This window comes from Sciurus vulgaris (genome assembly GCF_902686455.1).
Source record: "Sciurus vulgaris genome assembly, chromosome: 10".
Taxonomy (NCBI): domain Eukaryota; kingdom Metazoa; phylum Chordata; class Mammalia; order Rodentia; family Sciuridae; genus Sciurus; species Sciurus vulgaris.
In genome coordinates this window covers 66,089,527-66,113,691 of record NC_136470.1, presented here as the reverse complement: position 1 = coordinate 66,113,691, position 24,165 = coordinate 66,089,527, and the positions used below count along the sequence as shown (strand labels likewise).

Here is a 24,165-nt window from a genome sequence, read left to right as displayed (position 1 = left end):
GAGAGAAGCTGCAGAGACACAGAGAGAAGATAGAAATCTATAAACCGTGAATAGAGGCCTACAACCCATCATTTCCTTACCACCCTCAGAAGGAATGAACATGGCCAACAACTTGACTTGATACTTTCAGCCTTCAGTTCTTTGAGATAATCAATACCTGCTGTTAAAGTCACCCAGTCTGTGGTACTTGTTACAGCAGCCTTAGCAAGCTACTGCAGCACCCAACTATTTCATCTAGGCCTGGAGTCAATGGTACTAACCAAAACCTGGGTTTCATCTGTGTTTTCTTTATCAGGGCTGATGGGGTCAGGTGAAGATGCCAGAGAAAGATGAAATGTAAGATCCCAATGTACCAAGGCAACTAAGGGAGATGGAACAGAAACACAGAGCCACTGGAGTTTGATTACTCTCATGATTTATTAATATTCAGATTGAAAAAGGAGCCTTAGAGCCGCAAGTTACGCTAATTGGCACATTTGCTTTATTTATTTATTTTTAAAACAAACTGGGTTTTTGAATTTTTTTCCTTTTTGTTCATTCCATCACATTGAAAAGGAGGAAAACAAAAATGGTTTTGAATTCACTCAATATTTTGGACTCCTCAGATGAACGGAACATTGCACACACACTTGGAACAGAGAGAGAGAGGAAAGTGGACTCCCACAGGGCCACACGCACCAGATCAAAAAACTGGGATACAGTGCAAGAATTTCCCAAAATGATTGGATCATCATTACCAAAACTCGCCATAACAACACCAAGAAACAAAAATGTTTAAGCCACACTGTTTGACTTGGGATCTTTCCTGCTTTTTTTTTTTTTTTTTTTTTTTTTTTTTTTTTTTTAATGTTTGCCACACAGAGAGAAAGAAGGGCTAGTGGGTGGGAGAGGACAGACTCACAGACGTGAGCAGGACAGGAGGGGAAACTTCAGAGTGGAGTTGAGAGAGGGCAGGAGAGACAGGGCTCAGGAGAGGGGAGGGTGGGGACGTGGAAAGCCATTTCTTAAAGTTCAGGCATGTTCCTGGTCAGCCTCACGTTCTTCTTCTTTACCCTCATCCTGCCGGGCACTTTCCTTAGGTTTGGTTTCATCTACAGCTTCTGAGGAAGAAAGCAAGATGGGGTGAGAGAGAGAGAGAAAAAAAAAAGAATTAGTATTTTGTCTCATCTCATTGTAAAATGGCACAGTGCATTTTTTTTTTCATTTTTTGAAATTTTGTGTTGTTTTTTTAGTTATACATGACAGTAGAGTATAAACATTTTGATATCTTTATTCAAACATGGAGTACATCTTATTCAAATTAGGATCCCAGTCTTGTGGATGTACACGATGTTGAGATTCACTGTGGTATATTCATATATGTACATAGGAAGAGTTATGTCAAATTCATTCCACTGTCTTTCCTAAACCATTATATAAGAACTTTAGGATTAAAAGAGATCATCGTTTTCCCAGTAATACAATTTCCAAGTTCAGAAGAGTTTACCTCTTGGAAGCTCTTCAGTGGCACATACAGAAGAGCTCGGGAACAAGAAGCATAATTTTAGGGACAAGTGGACCACTCAGAAGAAATTATTGTGGTCTTTCACCTCTCTGCCTTGCAAAGAAAGTATCAACATGTGATAGTCATGTGGGGAATCAAAAACAGTCTTGTTTTCTTGTTCCATAAGTGTCAGAGAGTGGTGATAGATAATTTACACGGAGCACTGAGAATTCATCCTAACTCTCTTGCCCCTTGTATCTAGTACTATAATGACCCAAAAGTAAAATACTTGGATTTCCAGCTTCTGTTGGAGCTATGGGTAGCCAATAGCAGTGCTGGTCACATAGAGATAAAATTTCCTGGATTGGACTGAGTTGGTTTTTGCCCTTTGCATTCTCTTAGAATGATGGAAGCATCAAAAAACATATCTGGGAGTGTAGTAACTATGCTATAACCACAAAGACAAAATTCAATACACTAAATATGATGGAACCGAAGAAAAAATTCATCACTAGATGACCAAATCATTCCTGGACGTCTTTGCCTTGGGCTTCTTATTGAGTGAGATAACTAACTAACCTCTTTAAAGCACCATAGTAGTTTTTAGTTTCTTGCAACCAAGCACATTCGGAATGAATACTCTTATTCATAGGACATATATTACCTTGATTAACATGTAGGATGTTGAGTTTTTTTGAAGGGTGATTTCTTTTCCCTAAAGATTTCCCTATAGAACGCAGTTGATTTTATGCTACAAGATAGTTCACTTATGTCAGCCTATCTAAAGAGGGTTCATTTGTCCATCACCTGTTTTACCAACCAATAACACGCCCCTCCCATCCAAGACCACTGCTAGGTTCTATGATTTGCCAGGAGGACTCACAGTACTCAGCAAACAGTTCTATTTGTGGCTATAATTGATTACAGTGAAAGGACACAAAATAAAATAAGCAAAGGGAAAAATTACCTGGGGCAAAGATTGGAGGAAACCAGAAAGAGGCAATTTTCCAAGAGTCTTGTCCTGTAGAGTTCTAAGGAAACACTTAAATCTTCCAGCAATGAATTTTGACAACACAGGTTAAGGCTACAAGTCCAGAATTTTTACTGGGAGCTGGTCATGTAGGGACCCTCTACCTAATATACCAAATCCAAAATCTCAGAAGGAGAAAAAATATTCAGCGTAAATCACATTGCAGGCTAAATGATTTCAAGCTCAGGGACCCATCCTTATCAATTAGGGAATTGTGAGAAGCCCTTCAAAACTGTTCATGGATGCCAGTCATGGATCAATTTTATGAGCAAGCCTTTCAATCCCAGACCTGACATGTTAACATTTTTCTGCACACTTCCTCACATTGGGAATATCTGTGTCCTTCAAAACGAAGCTCTTGCTATTACTTTTTTCTCCCTTTTTATGCGTACTAGCTGCAAGTTTTTCTTAGAAAGATAAACTGGAGTCAATGGAATCTTGTTAGGCTCACAAGTTTGTATTTAATTGAAGATAATAGATCGTCTTTGAAAACTCATTGAAGCTTGTGTCTGGTTTCCTCCAATCTTTACCCCAGGCAACTTTTCCCTTCACTTCTGCTTCGTGTCTTTTCACTGTAATCAATTATAGCCAACTGAACAAAGAAGTATAATACAGATATGCTTAAAGATTAAGCTAGGAATACCAAATAAAATGTATTTGGAAGATAATGTTATGATTACAGAAATGGGGCCCAATAGAGGACTTCATAAAAAATGTTTTACTCTCCAAATCAGACAGCTACATGTTTATATTCAGATGAAGTTGAAAATGTATATTCAAATAAACCTACCACTGTTAAATACATTTTTGGAACCCATTTAGAATACTCATCTTAATAATCTTTTAAATATCTTCAACATAAGAAAATGCTATTTTCTTGAAATTATATTTAGTTTCTAGACTCAAACCAGGCGGGTCTGGTCTAGTAAAAAATGTAAGAAGCTATGACAGGTAATTTCACCTTACAGTGATTCATTTTCCTCTAAAGTCTGGTTTATCTTGTAGGGTTCATAATTCAGTCTGAGCTATCTTCCAAACGTAGCTATTCTAGTGATGATACCTACTACTACTTGTAGCATTCTTTTTTTAAAGTCTGTAGTTTTCCGAATTAACAATTATTATTAACTCTTGAACAACAGAGTGCCAATACAAGTTCTATGATAAAACTAAGTCCTTTCTAAACGTCATACTATCTATGTATCCTTAGGGATCATAGAACTTAGGTGTACTAATCAATCATATATTTTCTGCTAGAAGCTTCCAGATTTCTTTTGGTGAGGTCCTTCTCTAGCAATCTGAAATTCTTTCAGAGAATTCATGTTCTGCCTCTGCCCTGCCCAAAACTTTGGACACTTCAAGTATTCCCAAGGTAGTTTAATATCCTTTTCAATTCCAAGAAACATTTTTAGTACACTTTTCAATACCAAAGAGGAACATAATATTGAATTAAATTGCCCTGAAATGTATAGAATAATCAGTTGTGGGATCAGGAGAAGACATCACATCTCTCTGACTGAAACGAAAACTTGGGAACCATTTTGTATGATTTGAGGGAAAATTAGGAAACTCAAGAATTTAGGGAAAGTGCTTTGGGTGTGTATTTGTGGAATAAAAAGGAAGAAAACCCAAAAGGGAGAAACAAAAGAGCAGAGATTAGATGATTCTGAGATGCAGCCATGCTTTTATCCTTGTTCAAATGGAATCAGTCAAATACTTCCAAATGCCCTCAACTTTCGCTTTTAGCCTTTGTCCTAGGTCTAGGATAAAGGTAAAATTTGGTAAAAATCTGTTCATTATGACAGAAAGTCATGGCTGTCTGTTCCCTATTAAAAGATCTTCAATAGCTACATATGCTTTCCCTTGAATGCTTCAAAGTATTTTTCATATCATTATTTTGTCTATTTGTTCAATTAGTCGTTGGTCACCTGCCACATGCAAGGCATTCTTCTCTGTGTGGAGGATAAGCTGTAGAAAAGAGTAGGAAGTAAGCCTGTTCTCACTGAGACCTTTCATAATATATCTTTAACAGGTAATAAAATTCATAATCATGAAGTGTTGTCAGTGAAAGGGCCCTTTAAAATCATCCACTCACTAAACTATAAACTCTGTAAAACAACAACATTATCTACTTTTGTTCGACTTTGAATCCCCAGTGTGCAGACAGACTTAATACAGGGAAAAGCCTCAATAAATATTTGTTAACAGATAGAATACATATCCTCACTTTATAGATGAGGAAATTAAAGTCCAGATACATAAATCATTTGGTTTGCTCAGGGCTCAGCCAGAACTAACACTCAAATCTTCTACTTGTCCAGGTAGCAGGTGTACAAATTCAAGCAGCAGGGGTCAAGCAAACCTATTTTAGCACTTCAGCACCCAGATGCCAAACAATTAGAATCTATGAGCTTTTAGTGACATATAAAACTTCTGAGATTTAAAAAAAAAAATGTTGGTTCTAAATTATAAAAACCATAAAATTAAAATCAGTTTTATTAGATGATTAAAAGAGGAAATGTCAATCATTCATCTGAATGAATGATTCATTCAGCTGAACCCATAACTATATATACATTTTATTTTGTATGAGTTGAGAGCAATTTTTTTTTATTTGATAATACTGAACATTAGACAGAGGGGTCATCTTTGTTTTAGATGAAGGACTGACTAGTTGGCAAAAATAAAATGGGTTAAGTCAATGGGTTCAGTGAAATTTTTATAGGCCACCAAGAATTTATGGAGAGAAAAAACACACAAAGTACCAATCTATCGCAACCATAAAAGTTAGGTCAGCTAAGAGCCCACAATGATGTTTGGGGGTGGGGGGATACTTACATACAAATGAAGGAAACAATAGTTAGATGTGGGCTTATACTTATTCCAGCTACATCTACTTTGATGGGAAACTAAATATGAGTTTGGGAAAGGTTTAAAACTCAGACAAAGGAGAACTTGTTATAAATGAAACCCGAGTTATTTATGTATAGATTCATTTCGGTTTAAATGCAGGAGAAAACTTCTCCATGGTACTAACTTGTTTCTTCTTTCATTGATATCAGCCCTGAACAAGTCATTATAGATAATAAATCATATTGGCCATATAGTTGTATGTGTACATTTGTGTGTGTACAGGGGTTTGGAGGTGGCAGGTACTGGCATTGAATCCAGGAACACTCTACTACTGAGTTACATCCCCAGTCCTTTTATTTATTTTTTATTTTGAGACAGGGTCTCACTAAGTTGCCCAGGCTGATCTTGAACTTGTGATTCTCCTACCTCAGCCTCCCAAATAACTGAGATTACAGGTGCACACGACTATACCTGGCCTTATGTCTATATTTTCTAACCTGTCCATTCAGCAACCTCAATGCCTGGAAAGAACTGTAAACAATGACATCCTGACCTTTGTATATAACTAGAGCTAATAGTTTAAAGCTCTAACAATGTGCTCTGAACAGTTCTAAGTATACTAGTGTCATTTCATTTCCTTTCATCCTCACCTAAAGGTGGGGACTTAAGGTGGTTATTAGACCATAAAAGTGGCATGCTCAGAAGAGTTCTAAATATGTTTAGATCATTCCATGTCATTTCATCCTCAAAGTTTCCTTAATCACCCTGTTTTAAAACTGGGAAAGTTGAGGCACAAGGATATTAATAATTTACCTAAGGTCACACTGATAGTAAGGGGCAGCAATTCCAACCTAGGACAGAGTCATGCAGACAGGTTCTACTTTAAATTGCTTTCCTTGCTTTCATCTCAGTCCAATAAGGATGGATGGACTCAGAGTGGGAACTAGGGTAGGGAATCCACAGGCACAAAGGCCTGGAGCCTAGTTGAAAACATTGATCGTATTAAAAACAGTTCAAAATGGAGGAAAGATCCCTGATTAGTATTTCATAATATGAAATCTGGTCTTGGCACTTTCTGGCACTAATTGCATAATTTGCAAATGTTAGAGATGGGTTAATATGTAATCTTCAGTATTTTGTGCAAAAACTTTGATCATCATGGTGAGTGTCAAAGACAGATGAATGTCTGAGGCCAGCTGTCACTCCAATTACGGAGATCCAATTAGAGTAAACAACCACATTCCTCATCTAGAGGATCAACCTCCCTCTGTGACAGTTATTACTTAAGAGGCTGTAGAAGCTAAAAGACTGAAGTGAGACTTTCAGTGCCAAGGGACAGTGAACAAGGGAGCGGGAGAAACCAAGCCTGAAGCTGGCAAATGAGTAAGACCTGGAGTTGCTGCTGTAACTGCAAAAAACTCAGCAAGTCCATGAGTAGACTGAACTTCTTTATTCAGGTTAGCTCTGAATAGTACTTTTACTTATATTAAACATGAAAACCTAATATTGTCATTTTGGCTAAGACATTACAGAAAAAGCAAGATTAAGTAAATCAGTGTTATGGTCTGAATGTTTTTGTCCCTTCAAAATTCATATGTGGAAATTCTAATCCCCAAGGTGATAGTATTAGGAGGTGGGGCCTTTAGGGGATGATTAGATCACAAGGGTGGAGCACCCATGTGTAGGATTAGTGTCTTATAAAAGAGACCACAGAGAGATGCATAGTTCTGTCCTCCATGTGAGGACACAGGGGGAAGAATCCATCATGAGACGCTAGGCCTTCACCCAAAAAACTGAATCAGCTGCCATCTTGACCTTGGACTTCACAGTCTCCAGAACCATAAGAAATACATTTCTATTGTTCAAAAGCCATCCAGTTTACAGGATTTTGTTACAGCATCCAGGCTATGACACACAAACAATATGTACAAATACGTAATGTGTACACACATATATGCCATGTGACTAGTGAGAGTCATTACTGTCACGGAGCTCACTATGGCCTTCCCCCAAATCAGTCTTCATCAGGACAAAATCAGTCCTCCAAAATCTAGTTCTATTACAAGACACAATGTATCCAAAGCAGAAAGCGCTTATGTGTTTTAGTAGTTTGCACTAAAAAGAAAAACATTTTTTTAAGATATGAAATTGGGTAATTTTTTCAAATGAAACATGGTCATATTTTTACGAGAAAATAACTATATTACTAGTAGAAGTTTAAGCTATGGAGGCAAAAACTTCTTTAATCTACCTTCCTGATGTGTAATAATTTAAATGGTATAAATATCATTTGGCCTCAAAAAGTATATCCAGACAATTTGGATAGATGATGTCAGTGTATGACAAAAAGGTATAACCTGCCCATGTCATGACATTTTAGCCTTAGCAAAACATCACTCTTCCAAGTCCAATGACCTCTTAGAAATCACCAAGTTCACTGGAAGTCCCATAAGTTTTCTTGGTTATTAATTTAAAAAGGGAACACTTACATCATAGTAAAATCATGTATTTCTCATGCTCCAGAGTTGAAGGATGCTTCAAAACAGAAGAAAAACTGTGTTCACTCATTCATTTATTTATTCATCCAATGGAAAGAACTGAGCCTTACTACATGCCACATATTGTTCTACAAATTGAAAGTATAGTGGTAGTGTATGAAAATATGAAACCAAAATCTTTACCTTCTTGGACTTAACATGCTAGTAGTTACTATAATGATGGCTTGATTTTTGTTGAAAGAGTAGCAAAGGATAAAAGAGTAGCTAGGAATAAAAGAGCTCAGCCCAAAGGGGTATTATTTTTCCTGGGTCACTTAGCTTGGATTTGCAAAGTTGAGTTTTAAATGAATCTTATATATTCCGAAAAGTGGGAAACCCTAGCAGTTTCACATTCTTGATCCATAACTACCAATTTTAAAAATAAGGATGCATTAAGAAGCAAATAAAGATGCTAAGTTATTTTTGTATCCATTTGCAACAGTGCAATGGCACTCTTAAAAGACAAAACGATTGGGGTGGACGATTTCACAGTGCTCCTTGAAAGGTGTATGTCACACTCACTCTCTGATACATGCTGAAAAATATTCTGGAAGCACCTCTTGCCTTTATGCATTCCATTTATTTCCTCGAAAGGGTGAGAATGGCATGTCTGTGCATTCTGTTGGGGAGCAAATACCAGGAGCATATGCAGCAGTGGCTGCTTGTGCTCAGCTAGGCAGCCTGGTTGCAGTGTTGCTGGAGGGATGGCGGTGTTCCCAGCTGCCATCGCCCACACTGAGCTCTAATGGCCCTGTTTCCTGGCTTGGGTCCAGGCCCCTCCACAGCCCTGCATTACTGAAATTAGGTTGAGTGGATTTCCGAGTAAAACATTACCTCTTGGGACCTGCCCAGCTCTCCCCAGTCTTGTCAACATTGATTAAATAGAAGCTGCTATCATCCTGGGGCCATGCCCACAATACTCTACCAATCACCACAGAGATGGGTGTTTGCTTCCTTTCCCTTTTTATTTTCATCTTTCCTGAATTTTAAGCATCATCACCTCAAAAGCTTAGAGGAAAGCAATAAAAAACATTTGTTAGTTGACTCACATACGGTCCTTTTGTTACTTACATGGTCTTTCTCTTGAGCCACATACCAGATATCAGGCTGAAACCCAGATCATGGTCTTTGATGACCACTGGAATCCACATTTACTCTTTTCATCACTAATTTCATATTTTAAATCCCATTCAAAATACTGGGCCCATAGACATAATTTTGATGTTGAGATAATAGCCCCCAAAACCCTTGTGCCTCTACTCCTTGCTTTCTGAGCCTTTGGAAGAGAATAACCTTATCACTTCCATCACAAAACACTTAAGATTTTCAAAGAATAATAAAAAATAATTTTAACCCAGAAGAAAACTCAGAGGATGAATGAAGGGGTCCAAGTGATACCTGAAACACTATAAATATATTTTGACTTCTCCTGTCAAATGCTTAGGATAGGGATCAAGCTAAATTACATTGTAGCCTTGAGTCTCCCATCAACTAGGCATATGAACTTAGACAGGTTCATAATCCTTTCCTTGCTTCAGTTTTTTCATAAGAAAATTATATGGATATTAAAGCCTGCCCCAACTAATTGTGGGCTATTTGGAAGTTGTAGAAAGATATTTGAAAATACTTTGTATAATTCAAAGTGCAGGGTGCAGTGTATTGAGATTTTTAGTACAACCTCTGTGATTCAGTGTTCATTGGATTATAATCCAACCTATGGATTTGGGAAACCCACTCAACCTAATGTGAGCCATCACATTTAACATTTTCATGCCAGGAGGAAAAAAGCAATTACCCAAAGGAGAAAAATCTTATTTCCCAGATAAATGATTAAGAATTTCTTAATCATTCTTTACCTCCGAATATTTCTGTAAAATCTCTGACTCAGAAACTAAGGATATAATTGAGTATTAATTAAAGAAAGCTATTCTTACAGAAGCTAAGACAAAAATACAGAATTTCTATTCTACGGAACAAAGGTTAATGTTTTTATTTGAAAGAAGAAAACCACAACTTTAAAAGCCATCCAAACAAAAGCCAAAGAAGGTAGAGGTTGACAGATAGCCTTGAAAACTTCTTAAACATTATCTATACAGAGTTTCTACCAAATTGTCAAAAATCAGTGTTCTATCTTCTTCTCCCACTTGAGACTCACAGAAAGATCAATAATTACAAATTATGTGGCTTGCCTAGTAGCCATCAACAATTTTTTGAATAAGATAAAGTAAATATATAAAATTAAATTATGTTAACTTTATTTATGTATTTATTTCAATGCTGTGGGTTGAACCCAGGGACTCAAGTAAGCTATACAAGTGCTCTACCATGGAGCTACACCCCTAGCCTATTAATTTACCATGTTTCTTACATGTTAATTTACCATGTTTCTTATGATTTTCTTTATGATCATAATGAGTAAGTCAGCTTCTAGAAGTTAAAAATCAAAACAAAAATATGGAGGTATTGTCATTCCAGCATAACAGTCAAGTAGACTTATTCCCACATTCCTCTTCCTAGTTAATTTACATAACAGTCAAGTAGACTTATTCCCACATTCCTCTTCCTAGTTAATTTACATACCAAGCTGGCAGTTAGATCTGGTTTTATCAAAGTGTTACTTCTGTTAGTATATGAGAGGAAAGGAATAATGTGGAGTCAACAATGATAAACAATCATTGCACCGGTGACAGAAATTTTGAGAAATGTCACATCAAGGATAAAAAAGTAACATTGTGATATTGAGTATCAATAATAGTGGTGGTCAGAGACAATTGAGTTTAGGAATTTTTGTTTTCATCTTTCTATGGACTATCCATATATTTTTAAATAAAGCTCAAAATCCCATCTGACAGGACAGGAGCCTGTGCTCAAAATTTACCACAGACTTCTACAGATTTTAGTTTCAGGAGATCTGTTTTCTCAGTCTCTGCAAATTCTCATGAGCTTGCCAATAGTTGGTTGGAAATGGTCAGTCCCACATTTGGAATGTTGGCCTGTAGCATTTTGCCTTCCAATGATTTTGCAATCTCTTTTTGAAATGAGAGAGGGAATTTTAAACACATGCACACAAATGTATGCATACAGGCACATGTATGATCATGAGCACATTTTATAGGTTTATTTAAAAAAATCTTTCAGGTATGGTAGAAACACAGAATCCTATGGCTTAAAAAGAATTAAGAGATATTCTAAATATCCCCAAATTTTTTGTTTTGTTGTAGGTACTGGGGATTGAACTCAGGGCCTTGTATATACAAGGCAAACACTCTACCAACTGAGCTATATCCCCAGACCCCTATCCCCAAATTTTTTGATGAGGAAGTTGAGACTACCTAATAAGCAGAATCATAAAGTATTTCTTTTGTCCTGAGGGTGCCATAAAATAAATAGCTTAGTCATGAACCAAGAAAGTTTGAAAACCTCTGTTTAAAATTAATTTATAAATCAGTTGCTGAGATATGTCTTCATATATACTTCCACAATAAAGTAAAAATTGAGATTTGTTTAAAACTTCAATTTATTGTTAGTCCAGTTACAATAACTGTTTATCCAGTAGCATCTCTTTTTTTCATGTTATCATGGTAAAGAATTTAGTTAATATCTGTACATGAAAAATGCTTTATGATTTGATTTGCTACCATGTATTCTTTGACAAAGGATCTAGGATGAAATAATCAAATTAGATAGTCAATTTATGTTGTTGTTTTAGAAAACAAAGAATTTACCTACATTCAATTCTGGGGGTCAATGTAAATTCTATACACTTAAATATGTTTAACATCCAGAAAACAAGTTTACAACAAACACGTTAGCAATTTCAACTCTACATCTCTTTTTACTTCATGAGGTCCTAAGTGAGGTCCTACCTGGGAGAAAATCTTAGCTGTATCTCTGGCCTTATAAACTCAATTGTCTAACATGCCAGTAGGTAACATTAATATGAATATCTGACCATCAGTAAAATTGATGGTGAGGTCTATGAGGAAATGATAGTGCAGATTTTGCCTTTAAGAAATAACTTCAAGTCAGAGGCTCTGAATTATAGTGCTACTTCTTCTACTTGGCTAAATTTAAATTACCTTCATTCTAGACATTTTTAGTGAATTTGTAAAAAAATAAATATTACATCAGATTTTATAAATGGCCAAAAAAATCAATTCGCAATATTATCTCTTCCCTCATTTGCCATCCAAATAATCTCTGTATCTCTTCACCCTATCTCTACTTCTGGATGTCTCAGTTCTTGTGGTCAATGCTATTGGTGATCCTCTCAGATTTTTACCAGGCTGAGGCAACCATCCCCCAGCTGTAGGAGGTTTGCAACTCACATCTGCCTCCTTGGGTAGGAGAGATGAATTGAGAGCCACCTCAATGTTAGGTGTGAGAGATCATGTCCCTTCTAACTTACTTGCTTTTGAACAGAACAACCCGTATCATAGAATTCATGCTTCAGAGCTCTCCGTAGGATGAGGCAGGACTACCCACCCATCCCTTGAATGCTTCTCTTTACCTGGATTCTTCCTCTATACTATCCTCTTTGGTTACTCTCTTAAAGGGTTCCGCCAATGTACTATTTGCACAGAATTTTCACCTCAGGGCCTGATTCTAGAGATCTAGACTCAAAGATATCCTTTAAACCAAAATGAAGGCCTGCAGTTGAGAGGCAGACCAGTCAGCCCATCAGTAAATCTCTGAAGTTGAATCATTTGGATTTTTGCTTATCATCCCTCATGACCCAGTTCAAATGATGTTTCCAACAACATAAAAAAAGGCAAAATTAATCAATTATTTTCATACAGAAATTGTATTTCTTACATTATATGCTAATTTTTCTGTTTAGTCTTCTGTGACTATGAACTAATGTTACAAAAGGAGACACTAGAATTTAAACTCCAAAAAGGCAGAGATTTTTCAAATTTGTTCACTAACAAATTCCAAGTGCCCAAAACATGCCTGGGGTTGGGGATATGTGGAGGCATCTACATTACTACATTACCCCCAACTCCTAATATCATGCATATATATATATATATATATATATATATATATATATTACATATATATAAAATCTTGAAATTTTATTTATATGTCAAAAGCACTCTTGGGATGTATATATCCCAAGGAGAAAAATTGTAGACTGTGTTACTATGACTGAAGGAAATAGCAAAAGTTAGTCTGAGTTTCAAAATATTGAGTGAGAAAACTGAATCCTAAGATTATTCTGGTTCATGGTGATGGAAAGCATTCTCTCATAATTCTCCATTTCATTGCTAATTTTGATATAATAACTACTAATTTTATAACATATTATTTAGATAAAAAATAAAATTAAAATAGATAGCTACTCAAAGCATAACACTTTTTAGATCACACAGAGGATAGTGAGCGATTAAAGGGACTGATTCTAGAGTAAGACTTTGCATTTAATTCTGACACCATGGCTTTGAATAGGTACTAAATCTCTTACTACTCATTTTCCTTAGCTATAATTGGTAGTAATAGGAGTATCTATATTATAGGGTTGTTTTGTTTTTGTTTTTGGTGCCAGGGATTGAACCCAGGGGCATTTTACCACTGAGCCACATCCCCAGACCTTTTTATTTTTTTATTTTTAGACAGGGTCTCACTAAGTTGCTTAGGGCCTTGCTAAGTTGCTAAGGCTGGCTTTGAACTCAGCCTCCAGAGTACCTGGGATTTCAGGCATGCACCATCATGCCTGGCTTCATGGGGTCGTTATGAGAATTAAATTTGTTGATGTAAAGTCCTAAACAATGAATGTTCAAGTAACATGATTAAATAAATGGCCAAAAGTACTGATTCTTATTATTAGTGTCTTGAAGGGAACTAACAGTGATTTAATGTTTACTATGTGTCAAGCATTGTGCTAAGGAGTCTCACGTGTAAATATTCTATTTGATTTCCCTGTGTTTCTAATTTTTCATAAGTACTTACCTCATAAATTTGTAAATAATGAAGAAAAAAATGAACATTAAATGATGGGGAAAAAAACTCCAAAAACTAACATAATACCACTTCCCTGCTCACATGCATGCCTACTAAACTAAGGTTAAAGTTCTCCCTCTTCCCCAGTAGTTTGTGCTTATTCTAACTTAACCCACAGGGGGAAAAAAAAAGAGAGAGAGAAACTCTCCCAAATATCCTGATAAAAAGAGAAAAGAGTCTATGACTTACGAAGGTTTTGCTTATAGAGTGAAAAAAAAGAAAAAAGGAAAAAAACAAAAAAGCCCTTTGGAAAAGGCTAGAACATGAAGTCACTGGCCAAAATTTAAGGGTAGCAAAAAAGAAAAGTCAGCACTCCTGTGATACAAGAATCAAGGCTGCTAAAGAGTAATGTGAAAAAGGCAAAGGCTCTTCTGCTGTTACTGCCTCCACTTAAGGACAGAACAATCTTATTTCACACCCAAACAACAGCAGCCAGTTGATTTCAAAAGGAAATAACCTTATCCCTTGGCTTAGCTCCATTTGTAGAAAATTATGCTTACCATACCAAATGCAAGAGCCAAGTCACCGCCTACCTCCAGCTGTGTAGTAAATCTTGCATCCACTCAGTAAGCAAGTTATACAGGGAACGGCAATTCTCCAGGCTTAAGATATCATAACCAATTTTTAGAAAAATTCCTTTATTTGATCATAATCATAGAATTCTTCATTTGAAAAAGACTAAGACTTCTTGTTAATAGTCCCCTAAATTAAAAAAAAAAAAAAAAAAAAAAATACAGTGAGATTGTTCAGCTTCTTATAGGGAAGATTTTTTTTCATTTCCAGGAAGTCTTGTAGTCATCTGGAGATGGGAGATGTCAAGGGAGAAATCCCTGGGGAAGACAGCTCTGATGAGGTTTTTCTCTACTTACATATGATACTCATTTATGGGTCTTCTCATGAAGGGATCCCAAGAGACTATGAAGAATAGAGACAGGATTAGACAGGGAAATAGCTGTCCTCTTTAAAGATTTCTGGGAAAGATATGTCATACTTCTTTTGGAATCTTTTTTCAGACATGATTGAAGTTAACATCTGACTCTCTTACCTAACTTCCAAAAGAATGTTGTATAGATCTATAGCTCCATTTAGGGGGAAGTTAATAGTTTCTAAAATCTCAGATACACTTATTTTATCATTATTATTTAGTTTCATACTTAGGAGTAGAAAAATTAAACAGGCTAATCATGTTTTCTGGTTATTTTTCATTGAACCTACTCTCTTACTTTTCTTTCTCATAATTTTTCGTATTTATTGAAGTAGATTATTTAGGCATTGTGCCATTTCAGAGTCACCCTTGACCTATCTAGTGACCATTTATAAAAATGTTAATGTAGAAATTCCAATCTGTATGGCTTTGAGAACATTATAATTATGATAATTTCCTTTTACATATTCAGTTAATCATTTGTATTGTTTTAATATACATTGAGTTAATATGCCTTATTGCAAAGCTGATAATTCCAATATTTATCTTTAGGAGCAGAAGTAAATGTGTGTTTGTTAAATCCTACAATCTAATATTGGATTAAATCATTTTATTAGCTGATTTAAAGGTTAAAAATCAGAAAACAAAGCTAAACATAACTCTAACTCTACAAAACTGTATTTTTAGGCTACTTGAGAATATCTATTGTCTGGGTAACATTTAAATTTTTTAAATAAAAACTCTGCATTCATGAGTCATATTGTACTTGTGCCTTGCCATGCCTAGCCATGATGTGTTTGGGTAGAACTTGAGATTAGGCAGACAATTATTTATCTTTGTTGTTTAATTTTCCCTTATGGCTTTTCTACACAACACAAAGAAAACCAGAGACTTGGCAGTTGTCTTGCTAATTTTATCAATGCAAATGGCTAAACTATATAATTCAGGACAAAAATCCTCAATCTGTATACATTGTCACAGACTTGGCTTATAATTGTTCATAAAATTACATAAAATTGTTCCTGTAATTAGTGGAAGCTGAAAGAGCCCTTTTCTATTATCTCTGATCTCAGCCCTTCATTCCCTATGAGAAAAACTGAAGACAGAACATTCCTGTGACTTGCCCAAAGTCACACAGCAAATTGAAATTCAGCAATATTTCCATAAGACCAGATTGTCTTTCACAGTCTTTGGAGATGAATGGATTCCTCTGACTTTAACTTGGATCTCTCCCGAGCAGTCCTAAGTATACTGCATGACTCTACTCCCTCTTTCATTTCTGACCCTTCCTCCCTCCTTTCATTCTGGTTTTTCTTTGTGAAATACAAGGTAATTCAATACATTTTTTTCTTCAAGGGTTACCAAAAGTCATTGTAGTTACTCTGGAGGCTTGCAAAACCAGAGTTGAGGATTATTGCTTTATCAAATTTCACTATATTATGTTCAGATTGTGGGAGGTAATTTTTGTATTCTACACAAAATAGGAAAAAAAGGACCTCTAGAATTAGTAACTTAGCCTGAATAGTTATCACTGATTATGACAGGCTTCATAAATTGAATGACAAAAAAAATTACTGGATAATGAAAGTGCAGAAGGAGCTAAAATTACTACAAATCCTGTCATATTTAAGAATCGATAAAAAATCATTTCTATATCCTAAAGTAGAAGAAATAAAAGTATATTTATCATTCCCCCCTTATAACCTCCATATTACTGTGGTAACAGAAAGTTAAAAAACCAACTACAAAGATTTAACTCAGTTTTGAAGTTAATTTAACAAGTATTATTGTAACAAGAAAGCCCTATAAAAGGTGTGTGTATTACATGTTGGCACGTGGGTAAATAAATGCAATTCTCATCTCTTACTGAGACAATTCATTTTGTACTCATTGTGTGCTTTGGCTTCCTAGGGCCTATCAAATTATGGTGCTGCCTTTGAGTAAAAAAATGCTTTAAGAATCAATAGCACTCACTGGAACACAACCAGAACTATATTGGAAAAGTAATATTAGTATTTTGTACTGACTTTTCCTCTTTTTAGTCAAGATCTCCAAGTTCTTATTTATATTTAGTGACAAAGAATGTTATAGCTTTGGCTATTTGGGGATACTGGAACAATAAGCAGTGAAAGAATAAAGATTCATGGTGAGTCTGAGTCTGTATCTTATCTGGGCTAGAACTACAGATTTATAAGTACCTATCCATTATACAAAACTGCCATTTGCAAAAGCATCCCTGTCTTTTGTTCTTTACCCAATGTTTTTTTCCTTCAATAAAGCCATTTTCCAAGACATACCTTATGCCTAAGATTGACCTCTTACTATTTTCCTTTTTTCAAAACCCCATTTATTTCAAAATAATCCTAATATATACAGAAACCCTAGAGTAAAAAAGAAGTCTTGGAGATCTCCAGTAACCAACTATTCAAACACAGGAATTCCCCCACAACACCCCCATGGATGGACAGTGGCCACTGCAACAGGCCATTGCAGCTCTAACTGTAAGTTATCCTGGATATCCTTGTGAAATTTACCTTCCTGCAAAACCTTACGGAGTTCTGCTTCTGCAACAACAGAACAAACATATCAGTGTATCCTCTCTTGCCCAAGATTGCCTTTCAAAACTCCAAAGGTAGCCTCTTTCCTCATGGAGTTTATAGACTCATTCTTTTTCTCTTCCATCAACAAGCTTCATGAAAGAATAAACTATTAGTTTTGCCATCTTTACCTCGCCTTCCTTATTTCTCTGTGAGATGACTTTTAACATATAATTTTTTGCACGGTGCTTTCCAAAACAAAATTATATTCCAAACCCTCATTTATGGATCTTTCTTTGACCACTCTTTGTTTTGGGTATTGACCTTTGCCTGAGTTCTATTCTCCAGAAAACAGCAACAGTTAAGGAATTCACCCAATCTTCTGCTTTTTGAAATCCCCCACCCTTTGGTACTCCAAGAATTGGCTTACAGTGGAGAACATCTTCTCCATAGAATTTTTTACCTACCCTTTCTCAGGATTCCCAAAAGACTCAGGGATGACACCCTTTTTTTACTTGTAATAAGGTGAAACATTGACCTGTCCTTTTTGCCTAAACTTATAAAACCAGGCACAGATTCTCAAAATTCTCATTCTTTGTCTCTTGAATATCCAGCTGAAATTAGAATTATTTGTCCTTTTGAAATGATCTAGACACAAAAATAATCCTGCTCAGTTGATGGGGTTTCCCTGCATTGTAAAACTGTACTAGTCATAAAAGCACCCCACCTGTAATTTGTCTCTTTCTCCCTATAAAAGTGTAACAGTAAACCACCCTGCCCAGACACTATGATATTAGGATCTAGAGTTCCTCTTGCAATAGCTTGAACAAAATCATTTTAATTATTGACATACTTTGACTTTGACATTTCTGAAAATATTATTCTTTCTTGATTTCAGTGAAGACTGTTTTCTGGGTTTATTTCTGCTGTTTCCTGGAATTTGTTTACTTATTTATTTAGCCATTCTGGAGCTAGTTTTTCTATCCTTGTCTCCTAACACAACCACAATCCAAAATTCAATTCTACATTTCAATTCTTTGTAGACTTTTTATCAAAAAAATTCATAATCTGTAATGACTCCAGTCCTAAATTCTACCCAGATAGCCAGTTAATTTATCACTTTCATATTATTAATCCTTAGACACCACTATAAGCATAATACTTTTTTGTCCCAAAACTTTAATGATTCCTTCTGTCAGATTCATCAAATTTCAGATTCTATTGTCAAATATTTCTCTATATCCTTGACTCCACCCCTAACTTAAATCCTATATTTTAATCAATACTGAATATCACCTGATCATGATCACTATAAATATAACTAGATTGACCTTATCATTCTTCCAGTAATTCAAGTTTAAATTCCCTCTCTCCATATGCACCTGTATCTGTTGATTCTTCCTTCTCTGACTGAGGACATAAAATGGGAAACACATAAGAAATGTACTGATAAAGTCAATGAAAAATATACCAGATTCAAAGGGAATAGAGATTTGCTATAAAAATACTGTTTGCCATGGAACCAACAGTAAGCAATGGGAAGAGGTGGCAGTGGCTGGGGGTTGTACAATATCAGAAGTATATGGTTAAGGTCAATAGCCCAGCAGGAGGCAAAGAGCAGAGGTAGTCAATAAGCAAAAACCACTGTGGGGGTGCAGATGACAGCAACTGGGAAGAGGCCAATGCAGACAGACTATGGACATCTAGGGAAACCTGCCAACAAGCAAAAGGATTCCTAATCACATATCTAAGAACAATGTTTCTGTCTCTAATAGGATGGGTGAGAATAAGACAGACCTTCATCTCAGAGAAATAAGAGTCTAAAAAAAAGATGAGTGAAATAGGGGTTTAGGTAATGCAAACTAAAGAGTCTAATTTGTGAATCTTTTCTCAATTAAGAGACCAATTATTAGTGGGCACAAGTCGACGTGATCCTAAGACAACTTAGTGAGGGTCTTTAAATTGACCTAGCCTAGGAATGAAGATGATAATGATTCCAAAGCCAGGAATAGAACTAAACCTGAAAGAGAGATAATAAGTGACCTCATCAGTGGAACCTAGAAGGCTGTATGACCTTATTACACCAACTTGGCACTGCAGGATGTGGGGAGACACCAGTAATTGACCAACACAGCCATTTCTTAACATTTCTTTCTGCTCCCAAGGTAGTCTTCTTCAAAACTTCTCTGTTATGAACAGTGGTAGCTAAAATAGTTCGCTAATGTTGATGGATGATAAGAGAAAAGGGACATTGCTACCCAAACAAATTCTCTGACACCATTGAGTCAGAAACAGGGATATACTTTTTCTTATAATTTAAATGAAAGTAAAATTTTGTCATGCTAGCACTACAGTTTTGCCTGGACATGTTTAAAGTCTGCTGTCTGATTCATATGTCAATGAATTATCAATGCTGACCTGAGTCATAAAAGAGTAATAAGGAAGTTTTCCAAATCATCCAGTGCCCCAAGTTATCATGTCTAATTACTGAGATCAAAGATGGATAAATAATCAACACAGAAAAAATAAGTTGAGTTAATTTTGTTTTCTAACTTAGGTTTTATGATATCTTAGAAGGTAAATCAGTAAATTTGGGGATGTATGATACTAAATTTTGGGGTATAGATAACAGAACATACTCAGATGTGGGAGACAGTGAGGAAAAGATTTTTTTTACTGAAGTTAACTTCAGTATACACAATATAGAAAGAAATTCTATGGAGTATCAACACCTTCCAGTCAAAGACCACCAGGAGCACATATGTAGTAGAACACAGTTGGGTTTATTGATATTTCTGTAACCAGGAAGAACATACACTGTGGAGAACCACAAGACTTCTCAGAAGGGATTAGAAAGGACATACTTGGGGATGTTTTAGGTGGTTTGGAGATGAATTCAAGGAAGCACAATATGGTACATTGGAATACTCTCATGAAATGGACTTTTATGATTAGTCATTCCATTAAATATTGTTTAGAAAGAAGAAAGCATAAAGTAAGCATTTTTATTCCTATTAGCCAGGCAAAGGAAATATTTGGCCAATTTGTGGTTTGGATAATGTTCATATTTAGTCTGTGCTCAGATATGATCTTGGTGGTTGTGTTTTGTTGTGATGTGTCACACAAAGCACACTTGTCTGATGTTGGTGTTCCATAAAAGTGTTTATGTCCACAGGAGAACATCAAGGCAGACTTGTGAGCACCAGGCCAGGTCTGGATGTCAGGTGGCTTTTCTCTCTCAGGAGAAATAAAGGAGCTTTAAACTTGACTTTCCCAGATCTGAGGTTTCACGAAAGGCCCTTTCTTGTGTTTGACTGTATACCATTTCATAGTTTTCCATCTAGTAATACTGAAGACATGAAATTCCCCTGAGCAACATAGAAACGGAAATTACATTGATTGCCTGGAGACAGTGAAAAATGTCTACCTGAACTCAGTGCCATCAGCTGAAGTCCTATCCTGAAAAAATGCTTTTACTGGCTCTTTAAGATGCCTAAGACTCCCAATAGACTAGTGGCACTGTTTTCTAATTTAAAATATTTTAATTTAATAAAATCCTTCATGAGGAAGAAATAACAAGCCAGATCAGCGTCTGTCACCTCAGTTGTCTTCTCATTGCACTGATCTGACAAGACAGTAAATTTGGGTTTTTCATCCTCTCTCTCTTCCCCTCCTTTCTTTAATGGCCTGTCAAAAGGAAACCCCATTCAGTGTTGGCATTAATGCCTGCTGTAAATAAAAAGGATATGGAAGGAAAGAGGAGGAGGGAAGAGAGCAGGGTGTGTGATGGAAGCTAGATTTGCAGCTCAATTGCAAGGCATCTCTCAGAGTGTCTAGACACCAGCTGCCTGGTTACCATGGAAACCCACTAACTTTGGCTGATGGGCTGAGTGGTAACGACTCTCAGGAGATCTGGGTGGGAGCATAGTGGTGGCAGAAGAGGAAGAGGTTGGGAGTGGTGGCACAGAGGATATCAGAGTAATGTGGGAGACAATAAGAGAAAACAAAATTGTCTATGTGAAAGGGTGGCATTAACCCTGTTACTATTCTGCTCATGCACATTCTACACGTGGTGACAAGGTACAAATTTGCCACACCCAGCAGGTGTCAGGACACAGGTTGCTAAAGATGAATAGCTGAGCTGGAACAATTACATTCCCATCAACCTCCTGCCAGTGCCAAAAAGTACTTCACAGTAAGCAAAAGCATCCCACAGTAAACAGACACAATCAGCAATTGTCCACCCAAGTCTCAGGAGAAGGAAATTCTAGTCTCCAAGAATGGCTGACACTTTTATAAGCACTCAGCAATGAAGATTCATCACAGCTCTTTCCTCTCTTCTTGTTCCTCCCATTTTCCCATGCCATCTGTAAGGGCTGGCTAGTTATTTGAAGAAGGAGGATGGTAGTGGAGACATTGAAGGGAAGACTAAGCAATGAAGGGTTATGGGTGGAGGGTCAAATCATTAGGTATACAAATATATATTGTTGTCTTATTCAAATGCAGACCCTTGTTGTTAAGAGTCGTCCCATCCATAGATTTCAAACCCTTACAGTGGCTTGCTGGTGTCCTGGTCCTCTACCACAACACCTTCCTTTTGGTGGGGATTTTCAGGTGACACAGGTACACCCACCTGCTTGCCTTCTTCCTCAGTTTTCTGCCCATACCCTCCTCTGCCCACATCTTTCCATTCCACTTCCTAAGGCCTACCACATATAAACACACCCCACACAGATCTCCAGGCCACTTGGAAATAAAGAGCAGGACTTCCTCACCAGTTTGGTTACAGTTATACAGACTAGGTTTATTGTTTGTCTCACAATCATGGTGAGAATCCAAGAGAAGATCCCCCAGGTTTACTGGAGTTATCTGGGTCACAAAACTGGTCTAAATGGGTCAAGCAAATAGCATGAGACTTAATCCCTAGCCTCTGATTGATCATGACCAACAGAGCCTGAATTTATCTACTTATTGCTTTTACATGTACTAACGTGCTAACATGTTATTTATACCTATATAAATAGCTCCCATATGAAAAAAAATGCCCCAATCACATTGAGTTATAATCAAAATGTGAGCAATTTCAACATACTAAAAAAGAACTACTGAGAGATAAATGCTGAATTAACTGTAATTTAGAGTGCACAGAAAACTTTTAAACACCAGAGACTCTTTATTAGACATTAAAGCTTTGACTGGGTGATTCAACAGGAGAGAAAGGCAGCTAATTTGCAAGCAGAGGTGTGTTTCACTATCTATTGACAACCAGGGCAGAATTACCAATGGTTTGGATTGAGAGACGAAACAATTTCCTCCTTATGGCTTGTCCTCCATGCAGGTGTGATTGCTAAGCAGAAAGGTTAGTGAAGCACAGATCGGATACCCTAGTGCCACAGACAAAAGTCCAGTTGTTGTCACTGTGCACTGCCCACTTCTTCCCATCATTAGGAGGGATGATGTTACATGTGAGAACTATGTGGGTCAACAGAGAACTTGTAGGGACAAAGGGAGATTTGCCCAGGTGGCAGTGAGGAAGTGTCTTCAGTGGTGGCATAAAACAAATTGGAACAAATTTTTAAAAATTTAAAAAAAGAGAATAGATGATAGGAAATAATTATAAAGTATTAAGTTTGATATATTATCTTTGCTTTAATAAAATTTCTTTATTTAATTAAAAAAATAATAAGCCAAATGAAGGTGAGTGATTCAGGGTCACCTTTGCCACCTCTGCCACATCAGAATTGACTACTTTGTTTCTATCTGGTCATGACCAACAGAGTTGCCTGTCATATTTATCAGTTAGGTAACTTCTTTGCTTATTGAATGAACAAAGGTCTACTGAGTGTGCACTATCTGTTTGGGTTCCTGGGGATCCAGCAGTGTACCAGACAAAAATAAAGCCCCAAATGCCTGATGCCTCATGGAGCTTATAATATATGATAGATAGATAGATAGATAGATAGATAGATAGATAGATAGATAGATAGATAATAGAAAGAATAATAGATAATAGACAGATAATAGAAAGAATGAATGGTATGTTAGTGGTAAGAGCTATGAAAAAAGTTGGGAGGGAAGAAGAATAAGATTGCTGGGATGGTGGTGGGTTGATAATATCAAACAAGGAAAGTTTCTGTGAGAAACTGAAATCTGAATAGAAAGCTGAAAAGGCTAGAGTGAACTATGCAAGCACATGGAAGAGGGAGGTTTTGAAGCAGAGGGAAGAGAAAGTGCAAATGCCCTAGATGTGAGCACAGGGTGGGTGAGGGAGGAGCTGGGAAACCAGCACAGCTGGAATGAGGGAAAGCAAATGTCAGTGAAATCTGAGTGGTGACCTAGTGGAATGAGAATCATGACATTTTAAGGACTTGGCTTTTATTGAAGTCTTATGGGTGCTAGCTAAAGCGAGATGTGCTGAGATTCTAGAGACAGTCTGAAGGCAAATAAGATTTGCTTGTAGATTAAATGTTATTGAAGGAAAAATGAGTCAGGTATAATTCTAAGCCTTATTGACTAAGCAAAAGGAAAAGGCAGATTCGACCTTTTCTAAGATGAGGCAGACTGGTGCAGGAGCAGGGTCAGAGAAAAAAATAGAGTCTGGTTTTCAAAATGGTTAGTTTGAAATGTCTAACACACATACAAGCTGACATGTAGAAACAGTTCTCTGGAGTCAGGGCGAGTTGTGGGTTACAGATAGAACCCTGGGTTTATCACGCTTGATACTTAAAGCCATAAACTGGGTATGGTCATCAAAGTCATAAACATATACAGAAAGAGAACAGAAGATCCAAGAATGATAT

General features: G+C 36.5%; 1 protein-coding gene across 1 annotated transcript in view; it reads right to left on the bottom strand.

Moving 5' to 3' along the window:
• Positions 1–398: 398 nt before the first annotated feature.
• Positions 399–24,165, bottom strand: part of GAP43 (growth associated protein 43) — a 96,149-nt gene continuing 72,382 nt past the window's right edge. Inside the window, exon 3 of the mRNA XM_079156018.1 lies at positions 399–1,100. Coding sequence (XP_079012144.1) covers positions 1,012–1,100 — 89 coding nt within the window. The 3' untranslated portion in view covers positions 399–1,011. The remainder of the gene's footprint in view (positions 1,101–24,165) is intronic.